The sequence below is a fragment of the Neodiprion pinetum genome, chromosome 5 (genome assembly GCF_021155775.2).
Source record: "Neodiprion pinetum isolate iyNeoPine1 chromosome 5, iyNeoPine1.2, whole genome shotgun sequence".
Lineage (NCBI taxonomy): Eukaryota > Metazoa > Arthropoda > Insecta > Hymenoptera > Diprionidae > Neodiprion > Neodiprion pinetum.
The window spans coordinates 22,849,384-22,875,475 of record NC_060236.1 but is presented as its reverse complement, the minus strand read 5'-3'; the positions used below and the strand labels follow the sequence as shown (position 1 = coordinate 22,875,475).

Sequence of the window (26,092 nt, the reverse complement as noted above, 5' to 3'; positions counted from 1 at the left end):
AAAAAAAATTTTTTAAAAAGTAACACTCAATGCCATCTACTCGTGCGTATGACAACTACCGAGCCATCATTACGAAGGTGACGGTAGAATTGTCACACACTGATTATTTTTTTTAACCACATTTTGAACACGGCTTCCGTTAAAAAGTGCCTTTCTTCTATTCGCTCCATAAGTAGGAAGTTGAAGGATAAGAAATCTGTGCCATCGTTTACAACGTCATCTAATGAGGCTTTCATAGAATTCATTTCAGTAGAGTCTATTAGCGTAACTTAAAACTATTACACCTATTTCCGTGCTCATTTTCCTTCGAGGTTAAGGGTTTCAATAATATCACATATAGAGAAAGAAGAAACAAAGTTTTCAGAGATGTTGGATGTAGTTGTATTATTTAACGGCTACTCGAAACGTCTCAGTTACAACAGAACAGATGCCAACTGCACATGCACGCTTATCAAAGGACCAAAAACCATTATCGTAGATACAATGACTGCCTGGGACCGAGAACGTCTAGTTGAGGGTAGAATATTATATCTCTGTTGTCCTGAGAACCATGAACATATCAGAGACAAATATTTCGATATCTTAATGCTAATAATCACGTGATGTCATTGTTCGCTTTGTTTAATTCTACGTAGCTTTGGAGAGACACAATGTACAACCAAGAAACATTGATTATGTTGTTTGCACACATGGCCACGCGGATCACATAGGAAATAATAATTTATTTCTCAATGCAGAACACATTGTTGGCTACGGTGTTCACCAAGGGACTATTTTTTATGAGAAGCAGCTTCAGGACGGTAAACACCTCTGTTATTGGCACACCAATTAGTGGCGACTTGAATTTTCGATTGAAGCTGCAGGAATATCAATTTTTAGTATATAAAATAAGACATTGCTTCATCTCTGCCACAGAAGATTACCAACTCTGCAATGGAGTCAGTATTACCGCAACACCTGGGCACACTTACGAGGATGTCACAGTTTTAGTAGAAGCTGGTACAGGGAGGGAGTCTGTCAAGTATGCTATAACAGGTAAAGATCGCGCTCTTAATTTAATCCATGAAATAACTTAGCGGAGGTATAAAACTCGAATAATTCTTTTAATCCTCTGTATATCTTATTTACATATATTCACATAAAATGTAACGGTCGGCGTGCAGGTGACTTGTTTGAGAAGGAAGAAGACGTCGCAGATCCGTCATTGTGGAAAGAAGTTGGTACCTTTGCACTCCGGAAAATTCAGACTTCCTCACGTTTGCGAATAATGAAATATGCTGATTACATTATCCCCGGACACGGCCCAATGTTCCGAACCAATGACGCTCTAATTCGTTTGTTGGAAAACCAGACCGACGGAGAATGATCGCTTAGCGGATTTTCGAAGAATTTCCAGAGATCTGTGAAGCAAGTTTTCGTAAAAACTATTAGGAGAATAACGTTTAATTCATTATTGATGGAATCAGTGTAAACTGTACAAAGCAAGCTGAGAAAAATTCTCTCCGTTTTACAACGCTTCAAATTATAGCTATTTACCTGACTCTAAAACCAGTAAGCCAACTTTATGGCTCCATCAGAGTCTCGCTGTGTGTCCATTACGCTTGATTGGCGAACAAGTCGCCGCATACTGGCATGAGAATCGCGGCAATCCTTTCCAGTGTTGAGAGGAGACTCCTCGGAAGCAGTTTTTTCGGTAGCATGAAACGGGTCTGGTGTTTGCTGCATTTCAACTGTCTCACCGGCTGAAAGATCCTCATACGAAGTCGTCGTCGACGATGGCCTGCGGAAGCCAGTAACAATAACTTTTACAACTAGACACATTGTAATTTAAACCCTTCTAGAAACACATGTTGCTCTTCTCAGAGGTGATGAGAACCCAAAACGCGCGTGATAAGAGGGTTCGGGATAGAGTAAAATTATGCAAATTATATGTAGTGTTGTAAAAATTTACCTTTTCGGTATACACCGTATACAATCTGCCCACGACCAATTTTTCCCAAACAGCTCACCCTCCTCCACTGTTTGTGGTAAACGGTAATGCAAAGTCTCCGGTAAACGGAGCCCCGACAGCCCACCGATCATCGACACCATTCCGAGAATGATCAGAGGGAGGACGAGGTTTTCTGTGCCCTGTTAAAAATTAATAATGCGCTCGTGATACATTTCAACATCAAAGAGCTGAAGATCTTTTTCAATACCCAGATTTGGTCAATAATAATATATTCTGCTTCTCTTCAATTCCCTACATTGATCAAAAATCTGAACCACTTGCCAAGTAGGTGATGAACGGTATGATGATCAATCCTAATCCACTGACATAAGCGGAAAATCCAATGGCAGCTCCCCGCAGTTGAGTTGGATAAAGTTCTCCAGCGAACGGGTAAATAATGAGGAAGGACGCTGAAATCGCGGACTTGGACAGCAAGAATAAAATTAGAGTAGCTGTAACGGCGTCTGCAAGTACGAAAGTGGTTGTAAGTATATTGCAGATTTTCGTGTCCAGTTAGTAAACGAGGATAAACAATCTCAGGTTTCGGAAATATCCGAAATTTACCAATTTCGACAATAAAGTCGTTGGTCGTACACGGGAGTGTTTGTGGCGGTTAATTTTTATCCAAGGTCGAAATTCTTTGCCCTACAATAGGTAATCCCACAGCGTTGAAGGGCAGTTTGGCCATGTTTAGCTCGCGCCAAGGTAGAACAGCTATTCTTCGACAACATCGTCTTCAGTTTGCTTTTGGCCAGGGATGGTATGTTTATTTGTTGCGGAAGTAGCTCAACTGCAAAAATATCAGCTTTATCAAAGTCTGTTTTCTGTTTTTTTTTGTTCTTTTTTGTGTTAGTTTAATGTGAGAGAAAAATACGCGTCAACCTCATTCAGCCATAATCATCATTCTACATTTTACATCAACAACAATCTTGTCGGTGTTGTTTCTATCGACAACTTTTTCAATCTATTTGCTTAGGGCAGTGGCATACGCCTAAAAACCGGAAAGTGATATTGGGGATCATTGTTGCAAGGCAGAGGAGAGCGCTGCGAAATACAAAGGTACCAGACATTGGCGCGAGCTTGACAGTCGACCGTTTTCCCAACTTTACCAGGATCAGAGGGATACTTTTGTAATTTGACACATACCTTCGGGAAGAATGACCGTCGCTATGCACGACGCGCCAGCTACGACCATGCAGAGACACAGGGGCCACCGTCTACCCCAACGATCCATGACCACCCAGCACGCCATGTAGCTTGGTATTTCTGCCAACGATGAGAAGAAGAAACTCAAATGCTCTTCACTTCCAAGTGCTGGCCCATAATATGAGAGGCCAACATAAACCATGTTGTTGGCAAACCTAAAAACATGCAGAAAAATCGTTGATTGGTAGGTTCATCGATTAGAAGGGTATCTGGCAAAGCATTGGTCATAGTTGATAAATGGTCCCGATATTACGACACTCCTAAATTATAATTGTGTAATTCGGGTTTGTACAGAGATCATGCTTTTCAAATGCTAACCGATCCCATCAATTTTACAGACGTGAAATAGACAGGGAAATATAGTTGACATGGAATTCGGGATATTTTGCAAACGGGGGATTCGAATTGAAAATTTTAAAACTTGGGCTACCTTTCTCAAAATGCTTTCTTTCTATCTACCTATGCACAGTTTGGAGAGAATTATGATAGATATTTTTAAAGACTAATAAAAAAAACACACGACCTTTGGACTTCATCTTCCAAGTTGACTACACGTACCACCAGTTGTATCGTGATTCGAATAGTTGGTACGCGTTTTATTAATACACCTCAAAATTACCAGTTCAGAGTTATCAGGCACGTTTTCAGACGCATATTTGGCGTTTTAAAAAGTGCGAGGATGCCGGGTCCGCTGCGGAGTCGTTCCTCTTCGCTCTTAGATCGTGACATGGTCATCCGCTGGCGAAGCTTCTGGGTGAACGAATCAGGAAGCTCTTTGCCATTTACCCTTGCTAGTGTTTCCAAAATTTCATTCGCTTCCTCCAGACGACCCTTCGCCAGCAGCCAGCGTGGAGATTCTGGAAGAAACCTTTGCCCATAGTTGGCCTTACTATTCAATAACACCGAGAAGCTTACGAGTATTAATTTGGCCATTTGGCATGTTCTCACTGTTCTCTTTGAATGTGGGGAGGGCTCAAGTATTATGTTTTACGCTACTGACCACCAATACAGAAAGTACAGTAGGAACGGGGCACTGGTCGTCAGGGCGAGGAGTCGCCAGTCGCGAACCAGATACGTAACACCTGCCAGCGTACACAATCCGATAGTGTAGAATGTGCAGGTCATGACAGTGACGAAGGAGCGGTAATTTGGCCCTACGAGCTCCAGGGCTGTGAAAAATAACCAAACTTGTTTGAGAATTTCTGCCATGGCTACTATTGTGCAGGACTACGGGTGCGAGTTTAAGTCAACCGATTTTTTGCCACCAAAGATTGGATAATTCTGTCCTAGACAATTGGATTATGGTGGAACAATTCATGACTCTGCTCACACAGCTCGGATTGCATCTGATTTAAAGAGCGATCCTAATGATCTTACAAATAATAAACGGTATTTGATAAATTGCAGGAATCGTCAGGCCCACAATGAATCGGGTTCCGGCCCAAGTCCAGAAGGAGTTTGCCACAGACGTTAGGAATCCACCCGTGATCAGCGTTGCCAAACATATGAAGAACGATAGTCGGCGTCCGATTCTGCCCTCAAAATGAGAAAATGGATGTCGTACGATTTTTGATATTGCAATTAAACACTAATTGGGAACATTAGTGAATTCAAATTTTACCTGTCATTCAACATGCCGAAGAGGTAAACGCCAATTGGTCCTCCTGTGTTAAGAGCAACCAGTCCAAATGTCGGGTAGATGGAATAATTACAGACGAGATTGAACTGTGAACAGTAACACATGACAGGTTTAGTTAATCTCCGAAATCAGTGTATCTACCTTTACTTACACGAGCCATATAATACCATAGAGCAAGAATACGCGTAGCAACCAAACATACGTCGATAACGATGGAAGAAGTCACCTCCGACTCATCGTACTCCCAGCCATGATCGCACGGAATTACAGACCAGGAAGCGTTGGGTGTAAGATACTCGGCCATTAGCATCGCCGGCGTTTCCCAATCAATGTTGTAACGGGTGCAACGGCTGTAAGATTCGTTGTCCCCCTACCAAGCGACCGTTTATCATCGGTACATGGAAAAAAGGAAAGGAAAGAGTTTGCTGTAATGAAAGAAATGAATCCCATTCAACGCTACGAGTAGGTATGTACATACAGACCTAAAACAAGTGTAGTATGTGCAGAGGATCAAAGTTATTTTACTTACCAAATTTGGACAAGCAAGTAATACCTGAGGTGACTTTAATAGGGTCTCTTATTGACGCACCTGACTAGGGATGCCAAGATGCCGTCTCTGAGGTGGATCGAGACCCTCGAGTCCAGGTACTTTGCACCAGTGTGGAGGAGTTTCAGACATGAAAAGCTGATTGAAGGCGCAAAATCCGCATGGCAAACATGCTGGTAGACAGACGAACCATAGAAGCAGCCGTTGGTAACGACCAAACTCTCCGACGATGGGCAACAGATCGTCAAGGTCGAATCCATCCTGTGGCAAAGTTTGTGAGAGAGTCGAAGCAGTGATGACTTACAAGTTCAATGATGGCAAGCAATCGGGCTACCAGAGGAAATTAAAGTGGCTAAACATGTCAAAATGGTATTTTGGTATTTTGGCTCAGACTATGTATTGCGAGCGACTTGCAAGATTTTGCAGGATACCTGGATTTTGTTTGCATTTTAATCAGTTCAGGAAAAGTAATAATTGTAAGGTGATCTTTACCATTTACCAACTTGGCGAATGGAACTGCTGAGCATTGAAAATTGGCATACAACAAATTCAGGGATATTTTGGCACCTATATCTGGTAAGCGTGTAGAGGTGTAATAAGGTGTGTTATAAACCAATTTATGTCACATGAGCCTACTAGTTTTAGCAAACTTTGTTATCACACCAGACCACCGAATGGATAGACGAAAAAAATTTCTGTACGAATAAACTGAGTGAGATTTAGATGCATACTCACGTCGTCGTCGTCGACACGATGTACTTGCCTGTCATCTGGCCCCGAGTTATCTTGAACATTCATACTGGCAATGATGAGGGGCTGGTCTCAGGCTACTGAAACCTCAAGGAAGCCTTAGAAAAAGGTCAGGTAACATTTATCAAGCTTAGTTGTGTCTCATACGCGTGACATACAAAAAATTGCTAACGAAAACTGTGATTGTGGCAGCCACAAATTGTGGATTCAGTAAAAAGGTGTCCAAGAGTTTCAGGAAATAGTGGAACCGTGTCAAATGGCAATAGGGTGGCACTCTAGACGAATGGCAACGATGACGTATAAAAAAATATCCAGTCGTGGGGTGGTTCTTCTATAATTGAATTAGGCTGGAGATGCTTAAGAGAGATTAAGGGCACTGCTGACACACAGCGCATTAGAGAGGATTGATTTCATGCTCGGTATGGAAAGAATGATTATCAATGATACTTGGAGAATGATTCTTTATTACATGTCATAATTGTTCTGGTTCTCTGCAAGTTAGTATTCTACAAAAAAAAAAAGAAAAAAAAAAGGATCAAGTGATTGAAAACAGACAAATAATATCGTATTCAGATGCATATTCGTTTGTATCTGGTTGGTGCGATTCGAGCTCAGCAGACCGAGTCGGTCTGTATTGACATATCCAAAATAAAGCAGGTGGTGTGCCAAATTTGGAAAACAATATCTTTGATAATAATCGTAGCGGTACAATCTGAATCAGTTTAATTAAAATTTGCACCAGATGAATCTATGCAAATTTAACGAGAAGACTGCGATAAGTTTGATTATTACTACATTCATTTTTCTCATCTCACTCACGTGTCTTTTCAACTTCCTTGTCATTCGAATTAAAGAAAAAATATATGTATATATTAAAAACAGACTCACAAGCAGGAAATACACTTTGTATGGCACACTCTCTTTTATGCATTCCTTGAGATCTTTCCATTCAAAAATATATTTGGCGCCACAACTGCCATTGCAAAGTACATCAATCACCTTCCTAAATATTGCAGATTTTACAAGTACATTCTTTGACAATTGTACAACACAGGTCTACATTTCATTATCATCTGCACGTAGTCACATGTTATTCTCATCACACAATAGCACGTTTAAACACCGGAATATCATTCGCCCCACCTCGCTTGGAATCGCCCTTGATTCTCGTCCAGACAAATAAACAACGGGTAAAGAACCCCCCTCCCCGCGACCTCTCGCAACTTGTACTTGTCATTTTAGTAATTCAAAATAATAACGATTTACTGACTAAATAGGAATGTTTTAGGCTGCATGTCCATCATAAAGTAAAATATATCCCGACATACAGCCGGCAGAATCTTAATCATTGTTTATTTGTTCCAGGCCGTGTAGGCATAAATTCGTTCAACCACTCGGTTATACGCATTTACAACAAAACAGCGTACGATAAATGGATTGGCTACCATAAAATTTAATCCTAATTTACCACACGTAATTCGTCGTACTGACCTCTGGGGCAGTGCGCAACCACCCCACACTATAGCGGCTGGTTTTCTTCTATTCAAAATAGTAATTACAATATAATTCACCCTACAAAATGCAGGTTACATTTAAGGACAGCTTGTCAAGCTGCCGAGTTGAAATCGATTAGTTGAACAGCATGGTGAAGGAATTTTAGGGCTTTATATGCAGATATTATACAGGTGATGCACATCTTTTCAGCATCAGGATGCTACAAATAATGGCTAAGGCCTAAACGCTTCAATATTCCAGTGTTTTCTGACGAATTTGATTTCATCCCGGTATTGCCAAGTTATCCTACTTCTAGAAATCTCAAAGGACCTCTAAGTGATTGGCGCATTTCATACTATTGGATGCAAAATTTTTATTCGTTCTTTCGTATCATTTACACCCGCCACGCCACCATTGATGCAATGTAATTCATTCATTTATTACTCTCACTATGAAATTCTTTCAGGCTGCACCCGTGCACATCATACAATCTGGAAATAATTATTTATTTGGATAATTTTAGCAGTCTACAGTGAAATTATCAAGCTTTTGACTATCGATACATAATCTTGAAATTCCGAATCAATACTCACAAAAAACAAAGCTCCATACAGACTCAATATACGTAAAAGTGAAATTATCGGAGCCAGATTGCCTTGGCCCATCAATTCCATGTTTTTTTACATTCCACGAGTAGGCATACAGTCGTCCATTTAATTGCAGATGATACAAAAGTTTACATCAATACAAAACTGAACTGTCGATTGGCAGAACGAAGAGTATGCAAGGGGAAATTTTATTTTCAGTGACTGTGAGGTAAGAACTCGTGTACCTGTAAGTAGTAATAGTGATACATAGCTCTTGATAAAGATCCATCGACAATTCGATAGATGGGATGCCAAATTCATGGTAAAAATGACGCTATACTTTTATTAGTTACATGTTTTTATTCAGAATCCATATGGGAGGTACCCACTGTTCTTTGATTATTCACTCGGTAAATTTTTTTTTCTTTAACCCAATTTAGCAACTTAAATCACTGATGAAAAAAGAAACAATTACCACAGAGTGCCAAATATCGCTTCACGACGTAGAAAAGTGCCATACGAAAGTCAGTTTAATAATCGTATTGATATAGGTATTGTTGGAGTACACGTGGAAATAATCGATTACCTGATCTGATCATAAGCACAGACGTTTTTAAGTGCTTGAAGTAAGGACTCAGATGATCCAATAATAACAATTGTCATTTAGGTGTATTTTTAGTATGTAACAATCAAAAACAACACATATATTTCAAGACAAGGGCCAAGTTTGCCGAGCCTATAACATCAACAAATGTTATATCTGCTCGTACAAGATTTGGCAGGTTTCCTGAGTAATAATTTTGTGTCACGTTATATATTCTTGGTTTCAATAAACATAAACTAAAGTGGATGAGAGCTATTACAAAGAGAAAACAGGGAGTAATAAAAGAAGATGTAATAAATATATGTGGTGGGCGAAGAAATAGTTTAATCATTTTCCTCGTCTAAGTTTTCCTGTCTGCATAAATTCATAGTTAAAGTAGTCGACGCTGTTCAATGGCCATTATTTTGAAATGCAAGGTGTGGATATAATTAAATGCAACTTGTACACACATTGAGAGCGTTGACGATTGAATATAACTTGTACAGTTCCTAGTTCCCAGACCCTTTAGGCACTTTTAGTAATTTAATATCTAATCGTAATACAATTATCGCAACTGTTTGGCACTTGAATCATTATACCACGGACGGTGGAAAAAGGTGTTCGTGGCAGCGACACTGCTCTCTGGATTGTTAAAATTTATCGTAACTATTTTTTATTTGTTTCTAATTTCACTTGTGGATGATTGGACAGGCTGGACAAGGCATTACATAACTGAATAAAGAACTAATTATGAAGCGAAAAAGAAAACACGTAGATTTTAATGTATCATCGATAGCAGCAGACAAGCACATACGAAACAATATGACTTACATCATTCATTGGATTATAAAATCATTCACTCCGACCGTTAATTACTAGTGAAACTCTACCGTATTCTCATTCACACAGAAAATTTATCCTATCGTACATTCTATCATCACAGACACATTTCATTGGCGTAACCACCCATTACTCAGAAACTTTCCTACTATTTGTGCTCATACTTTATTATCGCTATGGTTATCATCATCATCATCATCATCATAATCATTATTTTCTCGTAACAAATGGTTCAACATTACAAACATTCTCGAGCAGGAATTCAAGTTTACCCAATAAACTTACTGGAGTATTCACACAACACGCGCTACATCGGACAACAAAAGAAAACAGTTACCGCGTCGCTCGGTTTCAGGTTTATAATTTGAAGTCTTCTCAGGCTTGAACTCACCGTCGTAATTACGCAGGTTAGGCTGTAGTTCAGTTCAGTTTAGTTCAGTACAGTTCAGTACAGTTTTCAGTTCAGTTTGGTTCGGTTTAGTTGAGTCCGTAAAGTACGGTACAGTACAGTTCAGTTTAGTTGAGTCAAGTTTGGTCTCAGACACACTCACATCATCAGAATTTTCATCTTCATTCTTGTTTCACTCATCGGCAACATCCACTTCCCGTAATCCTTCGGTCGGCATGTAGCAGATCTACTGCAGGCAGTTTTCGGCATTCAACCATGGACTGGTCAGATACCGGTAGATCTGGCCCAGTAGATTTAAACATTACCAGTAGACGCCATCATTTTGGAACTCACGCACATCTATCAATTCGCATCCGTACTATCCAATCTTGTTGTCTTTGTATTGTGTTTGATAGTTTTCTAGTCAAATCAAATTGCACGACAGTACAACCACGAGGTGATCTGTGAACATGAAAAAGTTTGAAAATATTCATCAGTCACGAATGTTCTGCAATCGTTACCTAACGACAATATTATTTTATTATTATAGTTTTAAGATTTTTCCTAACAAGCCGTTTCGACAGCTTCTCAAGATACTCGACTTGCTAATATGTCGAATATACTTAAGGGACACATGTGATATCTAATTTTTTTCAAATAGTCTAGCAACTGCTCAGACTCGCTCGATTTTCTTATAGATTCGTGCATTACGAAATGTATAAAATATGCAAACTGAGATATCGATGGGTTCAAAAACGAACTAAAGTAAATACAGTGTGCGAGCGAAGATGATAATTTTCAATTTGTCATATTCACTCTTCATAAGAGTTATCGGACAGTAGTACCGAACATTTGGTACAGACATGAGCCCCTTTGATTCCGATGTTTCACTGAATACAATACGAAATCAGTCCAGTCGAGTCATAATTTTTCAAAAATACTTTCATCCACACATTATGGCACGCATGCAGGCACTCGGTAACGATAGGCAAGTAACACCCCTGTACTCGGGTTTTAGAAATTACAGCTTTCTGTGATTTGGAAATGGATAACATCTTGCTGGTCGAACCATGGAATGAATTCAAAAAAAATAAATAATCAGAGTGTTTGGGATTGCTCGTAGGATTGAACTGAAGTAATCGGGGAAGATTTTCGTCACGAGCATTGCTGAATTTGAAGTCAGGTAAAACCGAAACAGGAAAAAGTAAAAAAGTTACGAGCAACATGGAAACTCACCAACTAGACTGAAGTGGCACATTCTTCAGCCTGCGAATTTCTTTGGTGGCCCACGTCGCCAGAGTTTTAGTCTTGTTAGTTCGAGACCTGCGTCCTTTGGTCAACAAATCAGTTATCGGCTCAGTTTCGACCATGGGCAACAAGTTGACGCCAAAAACGGTAACCAGATCACCGAGGAGGCCAGCGGCAGCAGCGATATTACTATCTGAATGTTCGCGATCTTGAGCGATGGAGGTGATAAACTGTATGATGAACGGAACATGTGGCTCGACAAGACTGACAGGACTAGGCAAAGTTCCATCACCCCTGAGTCCCTGGACGATACCCATGTAAGCCTCGAGGACACCCTCTCTGAGCTCATTCAAATAGTCGATTAGATCGTAGTCACTCCTGTCGACGTTCGCCTGGGATGCTTGGGCTAGAGTTTGCAAAACAATTTCCAAGTATTTTCTGAATTCAGGGCCGATACTTAGCGCAATGTCACCAAATACAGATAGTATTTGCGGCTTGACTGATCTGTGCACGGTATTGTTGCTTAGGTTCTCCAGAAGCAGAGTCATTATTTCATCGCAGTATGGTAAGACCTTGCTCTTGAGGGCTCGGCAAATATCACCTGTCAACCCGACTGCCGCGCAGCAGACTTGATATTCAGCATGGTTCTTCAAGCCAAGGCAAAGGAAAGGCTTGAACGCGTCCATATACTTGAGGAAGCCTTCACAGAGCACCTCGACGAGCGTAGATACAGCCATAAGGGCATCTTCCTGCACTCCGCCAGCTTTGCAGGAGTTTGAGTTGAACATAGCGAGTAGAGCAGTCATTATGGCGTCCGAAATTTGGGGAGCATCTTCAGGCGAAACTTTCCTAAGTACCGATTGCAGCGTAGCACAGAGCAGGGACTGGAGGTCGTTGTACTGGGCCCGATCCGAATGGCTCTGAATGTGGGTTTCCATTTGAAGAACTTGTTGAAGTCTCTCAAGAATCACCATCGTTGTCCTTTGCACGGTGACGTAACAGTCAACGGGCGAGTTCTTGACCATTTCCATAAGCGCTTCATATGCCGCGGATCTGAGGTTCGCCTGGGCTCCGTCGACACGATCCGTCGTCTCCAGGAGTCTCTGGATAATAAAATCAAAGTACTGAGACATGCAGTACGTCTGCGGCTGTGTTCCATCATCAGTTGCCTCAGCAGCCTCGTAGCTCGCCTCCGCAAGCCCTGTGAATGCCCAGCAGACGTTCGCGGCGACCCTTGGCTCCGCCTTGAGCCCATTCACCAAGGATTCGAGTAAAGGTTTGAGGTACGTCTCGCTTATCGCTGCCTCTGGTATTATCTCGCATATCCGGCCGAAGGTCCAGGCAGCCGTATCCCGCACGACTACGCTGTTATCATACATCAGGTGGATTAGAGTGGGCATCGCCTGCTCAACCAGAGGTCTCAGAGTGTTCGGCTCTAAGCCGCCCAGAATCGAACCGAAAGCCATTAGGGCGGCATCCCTGAATCTCCAGTCCTCGCTTTTTATGTGCTCTTTGACAAACGGGAGGACATAGGGGACGATCGCGTCCTCGCAGCAGGACGCAAGGAGCATCAGACATACACCAGCTGCTTTTGACGGATTCCAGTCATCCTCGTCGTCAAATTCTTCCTGCTTAGTCAACTTCTGCATAAGTACCGGCACTAGGAACTGCAATGCCCCTTTTGCGTAATGTCGAGAGACTCGCAGTGGAGGTCGACCTCCGTCACACGCTTCCCCCTCCTCCATAGACAAGTCCACTTCCTCGTCAGACACGTTGGACCAGAACTCTATTCCTTGAAGCGCCACCTCGTCTATGTCAGATTTCATCGCCTCCAGGGTGATCTGTACGATGCAAATTGATACGTGTCAGACATGTGTTATAAATTGGGACCATATTGAATGCGCCGTTTCAATTGGCTGGGCTAATTGCGATTTATATCAAATAAATGAATAAATTGAACATGACTTGCAAGACTTACAGGAAAAAGTGCAGGGCCCATGTACGGTTCCATGTACTGATAGTAGAGAGACATTATTTTTACCAGACACTGCAAAGCTGCGACTCGTACTTGTGTATTAGTAGACTGGGTAGCTTCGCAAACTACTTCCATTATAAAATTTCTCTCACTCTGGAATAAATTTCATAGAATGGTAACTGTATTATTTTGTAAGTTTACCAAATAATATTTCGCAACTTTTGTTTAACCTAGATTATTGTGAAAAATGAATTGTACTGCAAGGCTACCTTCACTTTGAAAATAAATCTGTCAACTTACCTCAATGTCAAAATTTCCTTTTGTAAATTCCAGGGAATTGAAGAGAGCACTGGTAGCTGCAAGTCGAACATGATTCGAAGTGCTCGAACCCTTCATGCCATGTATGATAGCAGTGAGTATCTGATTCGACTGAGCAACAAGCACATCTCTGTCAATATCCTGACAGATATATCCGATCGTTTCTAATGTCGCTTCCTTCATCATTTCTGTGCTGTTCGGATCGGCCACATTGTTCACTAAGACAGGTATCAGGTCGCTCCATTGTTGAACAGGAAGTTCTGCAACAGCGACGTAGGCGACGCACTGTGCAGCCGAGCTGGGTCTGTTATTTTCAGTGCCCAAAGCACCAAGGATCTACAAACAGCACAGGAGGAAGGAATGAAAAATGAATAAAAATTGCATAAAAATAAAGCACGTGAGGAAGTAAGAGAAATCTTTTAATATCTTTTCCTTCTTTTAATTATATATCTTTCCTTGCAATGCTCACATTTTTCTTGATATAGTCTCGAGACTCAGCTGGTATGGCGAGCCACCGCTCTTGATACTGTATCTTTAGAGCTGGATCTTTGGATGTCAGCTGATTTTTGAGTTGCAGACCAGCAGCCATGCGAGCAACGGCGCTGACTCCTGCTGTGACCAACACACCACTGAGACGCTGCACAAACTCATGCTGAAAGAGTCAAAGTAAAATTGCATTACATTATTTAGACAAGTGTGCGTAAGCCAGATATCACAAGTAATGCTTACAAGATTCGCTTGTACAGCCTGTTCCAAAAAGTTCTGTGCTGCTTCAAGTTCATTTTGATCTGAAAAATAATCATGTAACAAATCAGTAAAGTATTAATTGGGAAGTTTAGCCGCTAATTATTTGTGGTTGTCAAGGAGAACTGAAGCACAGTGTTAACGTGTGTATGAACTTAAATCGACTTGACGTGTGTCAAGGTAGCCGGAGTGTGCTTAGTGGAATTTCGTCTGACATGGGTTAAAAACTTCATCTTCCCAACCAATCATGTTTGCAATATTAGATAAAACGAATTTGATAAAATCGCAACTGTTTCCGGTAATGAAAGAATGTTGAATTGACGTCAGCCTCGGAAGCTGAGTAGGTTAGATGAGGAAGGGCTGCCAAACTGTTGGGGAGAATCCAAGTTAAGGGGTGCGAGAATTGAATAAAGAAAAGGCGAGTGAGTCTAGGCATAGCAGTTGCTCGATGCGGCGGAGATGCGAAATGCCTGCATCCCAACGTAGATATTTGGGAAACATTGCCAACTCGTAACGGTCGTTGAGTGGTTCGCAAGATTGCAACCCATTGCAAAAGGGTAGACTCGAGGCATTTTTCGAAGCCTTCGGCTGCGGGGATGATGGCTAAGGAAATATGTACACAGTACGTATGTACATACTCACACAGAGCGGGATACGAAGAGCATACAACGGTTGCAAAATGCTCGGGCCAAACAACCGCCGTTGCCGCGCGCGGCGGCGTCGTCGGGGTAGAAAATGATTAAACGGCCGCGTCACTCACCCGGGGATACGGTCTTCTCGAGGACCTGTATCAGCTGCACCGTGGTCGGATCCATTTGTATTCTTTCTGCTTTGCGATCTGGGCTCTTAGTCCTCGGTTTTCAATCTATTTCCCAATATTACGTTCACTGTAAACCGGCGGTTGCCCACATGTAGGACCGAGTCTCCACCAGTCAGTTGAGTATCCCCTTCCACTTCCTGTCTTTTCCCTCTCGCCCGCTACTTCGGCTACTCCTATGCATGCGTCGTACGTAAGCTTGTGGTGAAATATGTCTACTCATGCACACTGCATGCGCCTCGCAAGTTATATGCATGCATGCATGTATGTATGTGCGTATGCATATAGATATGTATGTGGTACGTAACGACGTACAGCGCACAAGAGCCGTACACACCAACCGAAAACGTCTCTTGTCTCTGGCAGACTGGTGCGTATGAATACAGCACCCCCGATTACTCAGCGTAGGGATCTAGAGATATGCATCTGTTAAATTACGGGAAAGTTCTTTCCCAGATTCCTTGATCACTCGAAAGATGTCGAGTCACGTTGCCAATGAGCTTCACTCTCTGTATTCATTCACAAAACGGCCCGGTAATTATTCTTCTATTTTAAACGGTCAACCTTGGACTATTTTGTGTATGACAAACGATCATAGATAACCAGCGCCATCTCTTGGATCCCGCTCAATTTTCCCCATTTCCGCTGTTACCACACTTCCGGTACGGAAGTGAGTTAAGAGCACAGGCATTTGTACCAGAGATGAGTAGGTTGGACCATGTCTTTGGACCACGGTCTTTACATACAGGTCTGGCAACGAAGCCAATTTTCTACAGAGCGGCGTGGTTCTCTTGCTGTCCGTGGTTTTTAGTGTTTGAAATAGTCATGTCGCGGCGCTGCTATCTAGGGATGTACGTGGGGTAGGGATGGTAGGGATGAAAATGTGCCAATAATAATATTATTAGGTTGGCGCTGCATTGCGCACGCGTTGATTATCCATCCCTCGATCACAATGCCGGCCTGGCGGCCACAAAGTGAGATTGATAACCGGCCATGAAATGAACCACCCCCACTACCTTCGTTACCAGATCTGTATGTAAGACCGTGGGTTGGACCTATCCATAGTATTCGTCATGTTAGGTTCCCTAGTGTTACGTTTGACAGCGCCCTACTGGTGGCCGCGAGCCAAAACTTTGAAAAGAACTGGATTAAATTATAATTATTAATAATAACGTTAAATTAAAATTTAAAAAAATTGATGTGCTCCAGCACGTGTGGAACACACTATAATTTGTAAACTCAGCCTGACAATCAGGTAAACTATAATACCTTATCCGTTTTTTGCGAGAGGCGCCCATAATTATAGTACGTCAATTATTTATTTCACGTTTCAATCAAATCCGAACCAAAGTTTCAGCTCTTTTCAAATCTCGAGCAGTGGCCACCAGTAACGTTGACTGAAGATATTATACCTATATCTTCAGCCAACGCCAGTAGAGCGCTGCGACACCTGACACGACGTGAGTGTGCTGCCACTGTAGCAGATAGCGCTTCAAACTAGGATTATGGTTGTCGCCTTACCGATGGAAAGCTCTGTCAAGATGCAGATTCCGACTGTCCCTACCATGTCACTACCAGGTCTGGTGGGGTAGCACCACAAATATTGCTAATGTGATATGTAATGGAGAATGGAGATAATGGCTGATTAAGATATATATTATCTGATGACTGACGAAAGGCATGGTCAGAAAAACGTATATATGGATCTGATTGAATAATACGTGCAGGGCTTATTTACGAAGCTACTCACGTCGTTATCCATTTAAAGGGCAAATAAAAAAAGGAGAAAATAAAACTAAAAAAATTATTACATCGTATTGTCGCGCATGTTCTCTGATTCAAGGGTACCTCATAACCAAGTTGAAAAGAATAAGGTTTGCAGCCTAGTACATACTTTTCGATACCTTCTCGCTATTTTCTATCACTCCAACGTGGTGAACGAAGAAAGGCTAACGGTTTCCGAGAAATGTGGGCTGATACAGTGTTAATTGTATTTATCAGCGTGTGCACTGCACTCCTCGGAGAAGGTAAACATCGTTGACATCAAATTCTGACGACGGTATTTTTTACTGTACGTTAAGGTTTATACATGTCCTCAAAAATCATTGCCCTTTATCTTGTTGTTCAAGGTCTCACCTGGTTAATGGTCTACAGGACGGAAAAATATCAGAAGCTGAAGGCGGAAGTAGAAAAACAGAGCAAAAAACGTAACACCTCCAAATAAGACACAGCCTTAATACTGGCAATTCGTACTATCAAATGAACCTATTACATGGAAGGCTCCAAATACGCCAAATGTTCGAATGTCGCGAATTTTTCAGACAGAAATAAAGTGTCCGAACAAGTTATAGAAGCATCCCAAATTTTGATGAGTAGAATTTTTTGGTCACTCATTCTTCAAGAATTAAAGATACCTGTAGTGCGAGTTGTACATAATGTACCTGTTGCGATTCCGGAGAGTAATACGATAATTGATAAAAGTTCTACAATAGTATCACATACATAATCTGAAAAAAATCTAACCTTTTTTTACGTGACCTGGAATAATCATTCAGACTGCTCAAATTTCGATAAGCAAATTGTCATGGGCGAACCATTGATGAAATTTCAAATACAGGTTCAGTCTGTAATGCGAATAGCTACAGTGTAATCTTGAACTTGCCTTTAGGTTAATGTGTCTTTTCTATATACATTTTCTATAAGTGGATGTGCTAATATGTACGGAGGTGACTGCCTCTGAAAAGCTGATAACAGAGGTTTCGCTTGATTCTTTACAGTTGAGAAGAGGAAAGAGGCGCATGGGGACTCATTGGATAAACAGCAAAAGAAAAAGATTGAACGTGAAGAAGAGAGACTTAAGAATAACAATCGTGATTTGTCCCTCGTTAAAATGAAGTCTATGTTTGCGATTGGCTTTGCTTTCACCGCACTTTTGAGCATGTTCAACAGTATCTTCGACGGTAGAGTTGTTGCCAGGCTCCCCTTCACACCCATCAGTTGGATACAAGGACTGTCACACAGAAATCTACCGGGCGACGACTACATGGAATGCTCTTTCATATTCTTGTACATTCTCTGTACCATGAGCATTAGACAGGTATACCATTCGCGATATCAGCTAGACTGAATAGATTTCATTAAAATGTATGTTAAATGAAATGAATCAGATAAGCTGTGCATTAAATCTAAATTTGTCATTACTACTTTTACAGAACATACAAAAACTCCTCGGCTTCGCCCCATCAAGGACGGCGAGCAAGCAGAGTGGTAGTATCTTTGGTCCACCGCCACAGCAATTCAAGTGATCCAGCTCAGAGTTTGCAGGAGAAATGTGTAAATGAAATAAATTGTTTAAAATTACGTTATATGCGACTTTGTCGCTTCACAAGTTGTCACACGATAAAATTGACAGATCGATTCCATACGTTTTAGTTGTTTTTTTTTTTTTTTACTGAAAAAGACAATTCCTTCATTATTACGTCATAGCAGGCACGCAGTATAATTAAATTGATATGGGAAAAGCAACTCGCAGTCTTTGAGATACTCAATAATATCATAAAATCACCTCAACACCCGTCACTCATTGTTTGTTTAAAAATCACAAAATATTTGTCGGGTTTCTTTTCTGCTTAGGATTCAACCTTGATACCGAATTCGTTTGCAGTCTTCGTTCGTTCCGCTTCCCGTTTGTGATAACACTTTCTAATCTCGTGTCCTATTGCTGTTCCCATCGGTGGGGGAACCGCATTCCCCACTTGTCTGTGCTTGTCAAGTACGCTGCCAAAGAACCGATACGTGTCCGAGAATCCCTGTGATCTGGCACACTCTCTGACACTGACCACTCTAGTTTGTTCAGGATGTAAAACTCGACCCTGCGGTACAGAGAAAAGGTAAGTGGAATAGTACATTGTGCACTGAGAGCAAAAACGTGCGTTTGCTCGCTACGTACAAAGTAGAGGTTCCCGGGGTAAAGCCGAGGGGTTCTTGACTTGACTATGTCCATTATTTAAAAGTTATACGAACATTTCATTGCTAATACTTGAGATTACGTATTTAAAATGACTGGTTACCGTATTTTTCCGAATTTTTCAATTTTCACCAAATTTCTTGTTTGAAAGGAACACTATCGAGATAAAGCTTCCTCTTTTAAATCTAATCTCTCATATTTAATGTCATGATTCTGGATTTTTATTGAATTTTTAACTTATACTCTGTTCAACAAGAAAATGAAGACGTAGATTGTTTTACATCGAATTAGAAATATTACAAACAATGCGAAATTATGAAACATTTTCAATCCTCTGCGTTTCACCAACCGAGAATCGCCCGTTTTCGATCCTCCCCAGCGAAGCGCTCGTTTTCGCTTCGCTCTTGAAGAAAAGTCATTGTACAAGTCACAGTAAAAGTATGTACACGTGTACAGAACTTAATTCAGAGTAGGTTTAAGCACTAAGTAATGAGGTATGAAAGAAACTTGTCACCTGTTTGCCCATTGGTTCAGGATTCGTGATTGTTGTACTGAAAAATCCGTCCCATTCCAACCGTCCGTAGAGACCGGCCCAGTGATTATGACGGTTTCCTGTATGAGGCAAGCACCACGGAATGAGTGTATTGAATTGCCTATCCATTGGGTCGCACATCTTCCCTGTACAGCAGCTACAAACTCCTCGGTAAGCCCCCGTTGAACTTTTGCCAGCTTTTTTGTCGTGATGCGTATATTGTCTGAAAGTTGAAGAACAGTCAAAGATGGTGTCTTCCAGACTCTAAGACGAGCTGTTTGGAAACTCTGACACATTCGTCATTTTATTTCATACCAGGTAAGATATTCGATGCTTACAATTTCTTGGCGAAAGTCCCATCGCTCAACTTGAGGATGATATTTGGTAGATCTCTCCAATCTGAGCCACTCGCCGTTGGAATATGAGCCATTCGAGCCTCGACAAGTGGTGCCATTTCCTTACAAATATGATCCTTTAAGGCTGGCTGATACTGATATCCTCGCATCTGCGGAAAAAGCCTTGAATCAGTATGGATAAAATTTCTTCATTTTTCTCTCTAGTTCAAGCTAAGACTTTGACGTTTTTCTACCTTTCTCTGGAAATGTGAAAGTGCCTCGCCGCCATATGGCATAGTTTCTTTGTTCCAACCATTTTTTATGTCTGGCAGATCGGACATAGCATCTCGAACGCTGATCGTTCTATACGGCGCTGATTCTGTCCACTCGCAATTCGAGGAATACTGTGAATAAGGAGTGTATTAAGTCCAAGTAAGGTTTTGCTAACGCGAGTTATTCTTATAACACTCGACATTTATGACTGGTAGTAATGTGACAAAACAGGGATAACAACAAAAAAACCTTACCTTCTTATCGTCTACAACGACACTCAATTGACAGGCACGTTTGCTGAACACGTGGGTCGGCTCTGGATATTTGGGAAGTATCTCTCCAGGTGCAGCGGCTAGAATGACCAGCCTAAATTACACGAAATTAGTTTACTGGTTTGAAACTGCACAGTTGAAGATCGTAATAATCAATTCAGAATAAGTTCGTAAAATATTTAGGAAATTTGCAGACTCCATTTCCTACCATTCATAATTCATATTTTTACACTTTCAACTATTGCGTCTCGACCGGACAAAATAGGTAATTATTTAAACTAACAGTGAGCTTGCAGCCTAGGGAGCATATGTAAACGTGATAACTAAATAATCTATAGTAGTCCTTCGACTCGTGATCGAATACGAGAACTGTCGATTTATCTGCGGAAAAATAATGGCAGAGGCCGATTATTTTGCAAGAATGAATAAAGAACTAAGCGTTGATGCTTGAAATTCAATGGGTACAAGTAATATACCTTCGCCTTGTCTGCGGTACTCCGTAGTTTCCAGCTTGGAGAATCCCATAGGTGCACTGATACCCCATTCGCACCAAGCATCTAAGCGTTAACTTTAGCACCATACTCCGTTTAAATGTGACAAAGTTTCGCACATTTTCCATTATGAAAAACTTGGGCCTATAGTAATCACAGAACGACAGGTAGGAGACAACGAGAGAATTCTTGAACAGCGAATACTGCCTTGAATTGAAGCGATTCATGCCGCTGAAACCTTGGCAAGGCGGTCCTCCGCACAGTAGCTCAACTGCTCCCCTCTGCGGAAGCGGCTGGCCGTGCTCATCTTTTAGATTTCCCTGAAATAGGAAAACTTGAGAATTGGCCGATTTCACCAATTTCACTAAATGCTAACCCTTAAATACGTACATCCATAACCATTCTTAACAACCGATTGCAATCTTCAGAGAAGACAATTGCGTTGGGATTGTTTAGACGGAAAGCGTGTGCAGCTGGCTCTTCTTTCTCCACTGCCCAGCGACTCTCTGCGATGCCAGCTCTGTGAAGGCCTTCGGATAATCCTGATGGAATACATGAAGATTAAATGACTTCTATATAAAATCTTTTTTTCATAGTAAAAATCAAACTATACGAAAGCTTTGTGGAATACCATTCGTACAATCAAGTACCTACCGCCGCATCCTGCAAAAACGTCGAAAGTTTGCAGGCGTTTATCGACCAGAGGATAGTCTGGAGCGGTTTCAGTTGACGGTTTTTTCGAATCATCCTGAAGCTTTGTGCTCTTCCCTTTTCCTTTACCCTTTCCTTTGCCCTTACCTTGTTTACCAATATTTGTCGCATGCAAAGGTGGTTCTTCAAATAATTTCTCATCTACACTGTAAGCTTGGGAGAAGTAGAAACGGTTCGGTCCGGCTGCTGACCATTCTTCGATCGACTGATTCAAATTTTCAGTGTACATCAAGTAACACTTTCCAACCACTTTCTCAAATCGGATGTTGCACACTGCAGGGTATGAATATGCAGAAGTGGAAAAAAAAAAAAAAAATTAGAGCCAAGATCGGGCTTGAGAACTTGTCATATTTTGTAGCAATGTATCTTGATTGTTGAATTATTTTAGTAAGTGATAGGTAAGATAGTTGTCGGGTCGCGTATGCAAAGTTTACTCCTTCACTATATACTGTTGAACGGTATATAGTCCTATTGTATGCCATATAAAGCCATTTTGCCGAACAAACATTACTGTCTTTGTTTACGTTCAAATGACTCTCAGATTCGCCAATTTTAGTCAAATACGTAAGGTTTATCTCATTCATTTGTATCAGGTAAATAAAACTGACCTTCGTTGCTCCAATACAGTACGTTAAGATCCGCTTGTTCCATCAGAGTATGCTTTTTGTGGGTGTTTTCTGGCCTGTACAATTTTGTAACCGTGATCCAGATGTCACTAGACGATACAAGTTTGTCCGTTGTTGAGGCATAGATCGCGCTTATATGACCGATGTGGAATGGTTCTGGTGTATCATAATTCGACCCTTTTACGTGGTCAGAAGATTTACGGTAAAACTCCGGATACATGTCTTCATCAACGTTTTCTTTTTTCGTCTTGGGCGAATCGGTTTTAGTTATACCATATCTGAATTTAAATGTTCCGGGTATCAAGTAAACTGTTGTCCCCACTCTGAATTCATCACCTTTGTAACGCACGATTCCGTATATCACTTCTTTGCTACTCTTCTGCTCGCCGCGTTCGTCCACCTGCCATAGTTTGAAATTGATAAGGAGTGAAAAAAATAAAACAATCTAAATGGCTTAACGCCAATATAAAACGATCAGGTTTGCCGATAAAAGAAGTATTTGCCGTTTCACGGCTAAAAATTGACCTTCGGTATGTTTGTGCCTTGATTTGCACTGAATCGATCGCAGGCTGCACAAAATCTGTGCATAATTTCCGGTCGCGAGCAAGTCGATGGCACCGGAGGGTCTTCGAATCTGGCAGTTTCCGCCGTGTATTGTTTCTGATAAAAAAACGTCCTTCCGTCAGTATCTTTGATATCGTCTTCTGGTTTTAATTCTTCGTTACCTAAACAAAGAATAAATAGAGCCAGCATTAGTCAAAGTAAGGAAAACATGGAAGTTGAAGTAATGCGACGAATTAGCGAATCGTTTGCATCTGCATAGATTTAACACAGCATGACTTGCCTAACATTGACCAGTTACTGGGTATCTGTTTGCGAATCACGTTGGCCTTGCACTTGACGGAAGCAAACGGAGTTTCCTCGCATTCGTCTATGAGAAATAGTTCAATGGGATCGGACGTTTCCCCCAAGACGGTATCACTGCCTCTGCAGAACCAATTTGCATGAAACAATTTGTCTCCATTCTTTGTTTCGAACATGTATACCACTCGAGCAATGTAGAGAGGTACTGCTGGGTCGCTGGGCTCAATGAGAACGCAGTCATTGGGGTGTATTTCTTCGTCACCTAGCATAACAGATTCGTAAAAGGTCTTTCTTCCATCTTGGATGATCGGTTCCCCTATCCATTTTATTTCTTTTCTAACATTTCTCAATCCCTTCGACACTTTTTGAGTCACAGTAGCCTTGCATACTGCCAACGCTTCATACTCTTCTTCGTTTTCCGGATCCGAGTCGTCTGCCTCCTGTAAAAGTATGAATACTTCAATATTCTTTTGTTTGCTTGATAATTCACTCCTTGTTTCGTCCAGTGGAGGAGAAAGAACACGAATCCAGATAGATGTTGCTAAAAGTTGATCGCTCACCTGAAGAGCCATATTTGGACATCTGCGCTGGATACAGGCTTGTTTGCTTCTTCCGGAGCCCCCGAATTTAGTCATGTCTTTGCAATGGATGCACAGGCCGCAGTCAGGTTGTTGACATGCCTCGCACACAGCACATCTTCGCCTCTTGGGACCCTGAGCAACATGAAATGAATCGATCATTGTAGCAAGAAATAGCAAACTCTACAGCAATGTACACAGTTTTATTTGTCAACACATAACAGGGATTGAAAAAGAGGTTCTTCCTGGATGGTTCTACATCTGTTTGCATATCCAGTATGCAATATCTACTTTTACACATGCTTAATTATAGATTAACAGAGAAAATACGCTTCTCAACTGTGATTTTGCTCAACTTACACCAACGCCTTTTTCCCTGTCATTTTCCTTGTCCAACTGATCGGTAAAAAACGTCTCAAACACATTTTTAACCAGGTGCGTCGTAGTGGCCTTTGTCCATGCAGGTTTTTTATCTTTTTGATATTTACGGTGTGCTTTTCGCATTGCTAATCTCTTCCCAACTGTCACACCTGCCAAGTTGACCAGTGCTCGCATGCATGGACTTGTAAGTAGCAGTGATTCTCCCGGAGTCGCAGAAGCATCAAAGGACAGAACTTGATCGCAAACGAATTGAGCGTGCCTCAAGAGAGAGTCTTCCGTGAATTTGAACAAGCCTTTGGGTGGAACAGTTGTCTGTAACAATATTGGTCTCATGTAATTTTAAGAAATAAGGAAATGTGATCGATCTGATTTAACACTCACCTGTAATTTGTTGAGCAAATCCTCATAAGTTGGATTGATTTCGTCGAGCAAGAATTCGATTACCAACTTACTGATGTGAATCTTTTCTCTCACTGCTTCCATAAAAGGTGCATAAGCCTCCGATGGCTCCATTAAAATGTACTCTCCAAACGCTGTATTGAACCCTATAAGTGCCAATTCGCCACCATCAAACCCTGTCACCCACCACTCGTTTATCGGCCCCATGTCCATTGTTGGGACACCCCCTTCTGGATCAGGATTTTCCTCATAAATTGCTTTCATATAGCCAGAAAAGTAGAGCAGCACGTTTCTTTCTATGAGTCCAGTATCGAATGGACAAAGATGACCATTTTTGTCATAGACGCTGAAACATTGCCATTATCGTTATTGTCATTATTATTAATCAAAGATCATATTTACTGAAAAGGCAGAGTGACCACCGAAAATAACGGATCTGTCAAAATAATGAGAACAGTCAGGATCCCCGGAATAAAACTGGTTTTTGAGATTAGATTAGTCGTCACAATTTCTTTCCTCTCAAATGTTCGGACATCATACCTGAAATGAGTGAGCTTATTCTGTGGCCTTTCATCACTCTCGTTAATCATAGACTCCTCACCAGTGAACAGCGATAGTCTGGGGTCTGTTAGAGCAATGAATTCTTCCACTGCGCCGTTCGGATGACCCTGATACAATTTAAGGTCGTCGTCAAAGAGCAGCTGACGACAAATTTGGCACTTTTCTGGAAGAGATCTGGGTTTGTCGATCGGAGCTGGCACCGCAGCCAGCTTCCCACCCTCACCCTCATCCATGTACACCTCCGAGCGGTCGGTCAACTTGATCTTCTTTTCAACGACGAGATTGTCGTCCGTCTTCACGAGGTTCTCAGCGGATTCATCCGCAATTTCGACCTTGACTATGCGGGTCAGGGGGGACTTCGGAGCCTCTGGTGATCCGTCTTTACCTTTGAGAAACATACCGTCGAGGGTGCGCTGATCCACGGAGACGGTTCCGGCGTGCCTTTTCATCCCTTTTCGCTCGGAACGAGCCGGCCGCTTCCGAACGCCAACCTTCGTGTTTCTTCCTGCCTGCTGCGACGAAGGTCCGGCTACATTTTGCTCTGGCAGGCTTCCGGCGTACCGTCTGGTTCTCGGCGGTGGAGATAAAACTCCATCCCCGCCAGGGCTACTGGCGATCATTTTATTTTTCACAGATAACCTATCATTATTCTCCACGTTTTCTACCTCTGGGAGATTCTCTTTTTCGGAAATGTCACTCGGTGATATAACGGCCGACGGCATGTGGGATTTGAGCGGGATCTTTTCGACAATCTTCACATCACCTTTCCCCACTCACCGCCGAACGAAACGAAATTGTTATATAGCAAATTATAAAATGCAAACTGTTGCGAGAACCGTATTGCGAGGGCAATACGCAAATTGAATTGATGTGAACTGTTGAGTAGTGATGGTGGCGGTTGGCGCGAAATATAATAGTTAAGTATGCGTACATTCATATATACAAACATGCCTATGTAGTATTCAACAAACCCCCC

The 26,092-nt window shown here is 41.7% G+C and overlaps 5 protein-coding genes across 14 annotated transcripts; 2 read left to right on the top strand and 3 right to left on the bottom strand.

The window, feature by feature from the left end:
* Positions 1 to 75: 75 nt before the first annotated feature.
* On the top strand, positions 76 to 4,365 carry LOC124219227 (metallo-beta-lactamase domain-containing protein 1). Of its 4 annotated transcripts, none has more exons than XM_046626523.2 (4): positions 76 to 517; positions 738 to 800; positions 919 to 1,035; positions 1,164 to 4,365. In XM_046626523.2, the coding sequence occupies exons 1-4, from the start codon at positions 367 to 369 to the stop codon at positions 1,364 to 1,366; spliced, it is 534 nt and encodes a 177-aa protein (XP_046482479.1). In that variant the 5' UTR covers positions 76 to 366; the 3' UTR covers positions 1,367 to 4,365. The 4 variants fall into 4 exon arrangements, with proteins under 4 accessions (XP_046482479.1, XP_046482476.1, XP_046482478.1 ...); XM_046626520.2 differs by having other exon boundaries at positions 78 to 517; positions 636 to 800; XM_046626522.2 differs by having other exon boundaries at positions 79 to 517; positions 916 to 1,035.
* On the bottom strand, positions 1,085 to 6,230 carry CarT (Carcinine transporter). Of its 2 annotated transcripts, XM_046626497.1 has the most exons (12): positions 6,118 to 6,230; positions 5,425 to 5,643; positions 5,038 to 5,205; positions 4,818 to 4,921; positions 4,574 to 4,728; positions 4,197 to 4,365; positions 3,816 to 4,064; positions 3,137 to 3,351; positions 2,273 to 2,454; positions 1,952 to 2,130; positions 1,537 to 1,780; positions 1,085 to 1,400 (listed from the first exon to the last, which is right to left on the bottom strand). In XM_046626497.1, the coding sequence occupies exons 1-11, from the start codon at positions 6,178 to 6,180 to the stop codon at positions 1,543 to 1,545; spliced, it is 1,941 nt and encodes a 646-aa protein (XP_046482453.1). In that variant the 5' UTR covers positions 6,181 to 6,230; the 3' UTR covers positions 1,085 to 1,400; positions 1,537 to 1,542. The 2 variants fall into 2 exon arrangements, with proteins under 2 accessions (XP_046482453.1, XP_046482454.2); XM_046626498.2 differs by lacking the exon at positions 6,118 to 6,230 and having other exon boundaries at positions 4,987 to 5,205; positions 5,425 to 5,551.
* Fs(2)Ket (Importin subunit beta Fs(2)Ket) lies at positions 6,118 to 15,705 on the bottom strand. Of its 4 annotated transcripts, none has more exons than XM_069136244.1 (8): positions 15,442 to 15,705; positions 15,070 to 15,302; positions 14,295 to 14,353; positions 14,035 to 14,217; positions 13,548 to 13,901; positions 13,251 to 13,400; positions 11,261 to 13,113; positions 6,118 to 6,230 (listed from the first exon to the last, which is right to left on the bottom strand). In XM_069136244.1, exons 2-8 carry the CDS (start codon positions 15,122 to 15,124, stop codon positions 6,221 to 6,223), a joined length of 2,664 nt encoding a protein of 887 aa, XP_068992345.1. In that variant the 5' UTR covers positions 15,125 to 15,302; positions 15,442 to 15,705; the 3' UTR covers positions 6,118 to 6,220. The 4 variants fall into 4 exon arrangements, with proteins under 4 accessions (XP_068992345.1, XP_046482450.1, XP_046482449.1 ...); XM_046626494.2 differs by having other exon boundaries at positions 15,468 to 15,705; XM_046626493.2 differs by having other exon boundaries at positions 15,070 to 15,705.
* A 927-nt stretch (positions 15,706 to 16,632) lies between these two features.
* LOC124219228 (calcium load-activated calcium channel) lies at positions 16,633 to 18,550 on the top strand. 2 transcript variants are annotated; one of them, XM_046626525.2, is made up of 4 exons: positions 16,633 to 17,153; positions 17,256 to 17,333; positions 17,904 to 18,223; positions 18,339 to 18,550. In XM_046626525.2, exons 1-4 carry the CDS (start codon positions 17,093 to 17,095, stop codon positions 18,429 to 18,431), a joined length of 552 nt encoding a protein of 183 aa, XP_046482481.1. In that variant the 5' UTR covers positions 16,633 to 17,092; the 3' UTR covers positions 18,432 to 18,550. The 2 variants fall into 2 exon arrangements, with proteins under 2 accessions (XP_046482481.1, XP_046482480.1); XM_046626524.2 differs by lacking the exons at positions 16,633 to 17,153; positions 17,256 to 17,333 and adding an exon at positions 17,355 to 17,585.
* A 144-nt stretch (positions 18,551 to 18,694) lies between these two features.
* LOC124219211 (DNA (cytosine-5)-methyltransferase PliMCI-like) lies at positions 18,695 to 26,030 on the bottom strand. 2 transcript variants are annotated; one of them, XM_046626485.2, is made up of 15 exons: positions 25,096 to 26,024; positions 24,538 to 24,901; positions 24,136 to 24,468; positions 23,758 to 23,910; positions 23,178 to 23,637; positions 22,859 to 23,058; positions 22,316 to 22,733; positions 21,651 to 21,980; positions 21,387 to 21,538; positions 20,982 to 21,316; positions 20,488 to 20,599; positions 20,215 to 20,364; positions 19,964 to 20,130; positions 19,608 to 19,848; positions 18,695 to 18,998 (listed from the first exon to the last, which is right to left on the bottom strand). In XM_046626485.2, exons 1-15 carry the CDS (start codon positions 25,836 to 25,838, stop codon positions 18,756 to 18,758), a joined length of 4,401 nt encoding a protein of 1,466 aa, XP_046482441.1. In that variant the 5' UTR covers positions 25,839 to 26,024; the 3' UTR covers positions 18,695 to 18,755. The 2 variants fall into 2 exon arrangements, with proteins under 2 accessions (XP_046482441.1, XP_046482442.1); XM_046626486.2 differs by lacking the exons at positions 18,695 to 18,998; positions 19,608 to 19,848; positions 19,964 to 20,130 and having other exon boundaries at positions 20,229 to 20,364; positions 20,488 to 20,585; positions 25,096 to 26,030.
* Between the last annotated feature and the right edge of the window lie 62 nt (positions 26,031 to 26,092).

Excerpts from the sequence above, each read along its gene's own strand:
- LOC124219227 (XM_046626519.2), top strand. The coding sequence starts at position 367 with ATGTTGGATGTAGTTGTATTATTTAACGGCTACTCGAAACGTCTCAGT. Across the intron at positions 801-915 it reads TGAGAAGCAGCTTCAGGACG|AAGATTACCAACTCTGCAAT; the intron begins GTAAACACCTCT and ends TCTCTGCCACAG. Across the intron at positions 1,036-1,163 it reads TGTCAAGTATGCTATAACAG|GTGACTTGTTTGAGAAGGAA; the intron begins GTAAAGATCGCG and ends GTCGGCGTGCAG.
- CarT (XM_046626497.1), bottom strand. The coding sequence starts at position 6,180 with ATGAATGTTCAAGATAACTCGGGGCCAGATGACAGGCAAGTACATCGT. Across the intron at positions 4,922-5,037 it reads CTTCTTCCATCGTTATCGAC|TTCAATCTCGTCTGTAATTA; the intron begins GTATGTTTGGTT and ends TACTGTTCACAG. Across the intron at positions 2,455-3,136 it reads GACGGTCATTCTTCCCGAAG|ACGCCGTTACAGCTACTCTA; the intron begins GTATGTGTCAAA and ends TCGTACTTGCAG.
- LOC124219228 (XM_046626524.2), top strand. The coding sequence starts at position 17,399 with ATGGAAGGCTCCAAATACGCCAAATGTTCGAATGTCGCGAATTTTTCA. Across the intron at positions 17,586-17,903 it reads ACCTGTTGCGATTCCGGAGA|TTGAGAAGAGGAAAGAGGCG; the intron begins GTAATACGATAA and ends GATTCTTTACAG. Across the intron at positions 18,224-18,338 it reads GTACCATGAGCATTAGACAG|AACATACAAAAACTCCTCGG; the intron begins GTATACCATTCG and ends CTACTTTTACAG.
- LOC124219211 (XM_046626485.2), bottom strand. The coding sequence starts at position 25,838 with ATGCCGTCGGCCGTTATATCACCGAGTGACATTTCCGAAAAAGAGAAT. Across the intron at positions 23,638-23,757 it reads GTCCAAATATGGCTCTTCAG|GAGGCAGACGACTCGGATCC; the intron begins GTGAGCGATCAA and ends ATACTTTTACAG. Across the intron at positions 18,999-19,607 it reads CTGAACCAATGGGCAAACAG|GGTCGAGTTTTACATCCTGA; the intron begins GTGACAAGTTTC and ends TCTGTACCGCAG.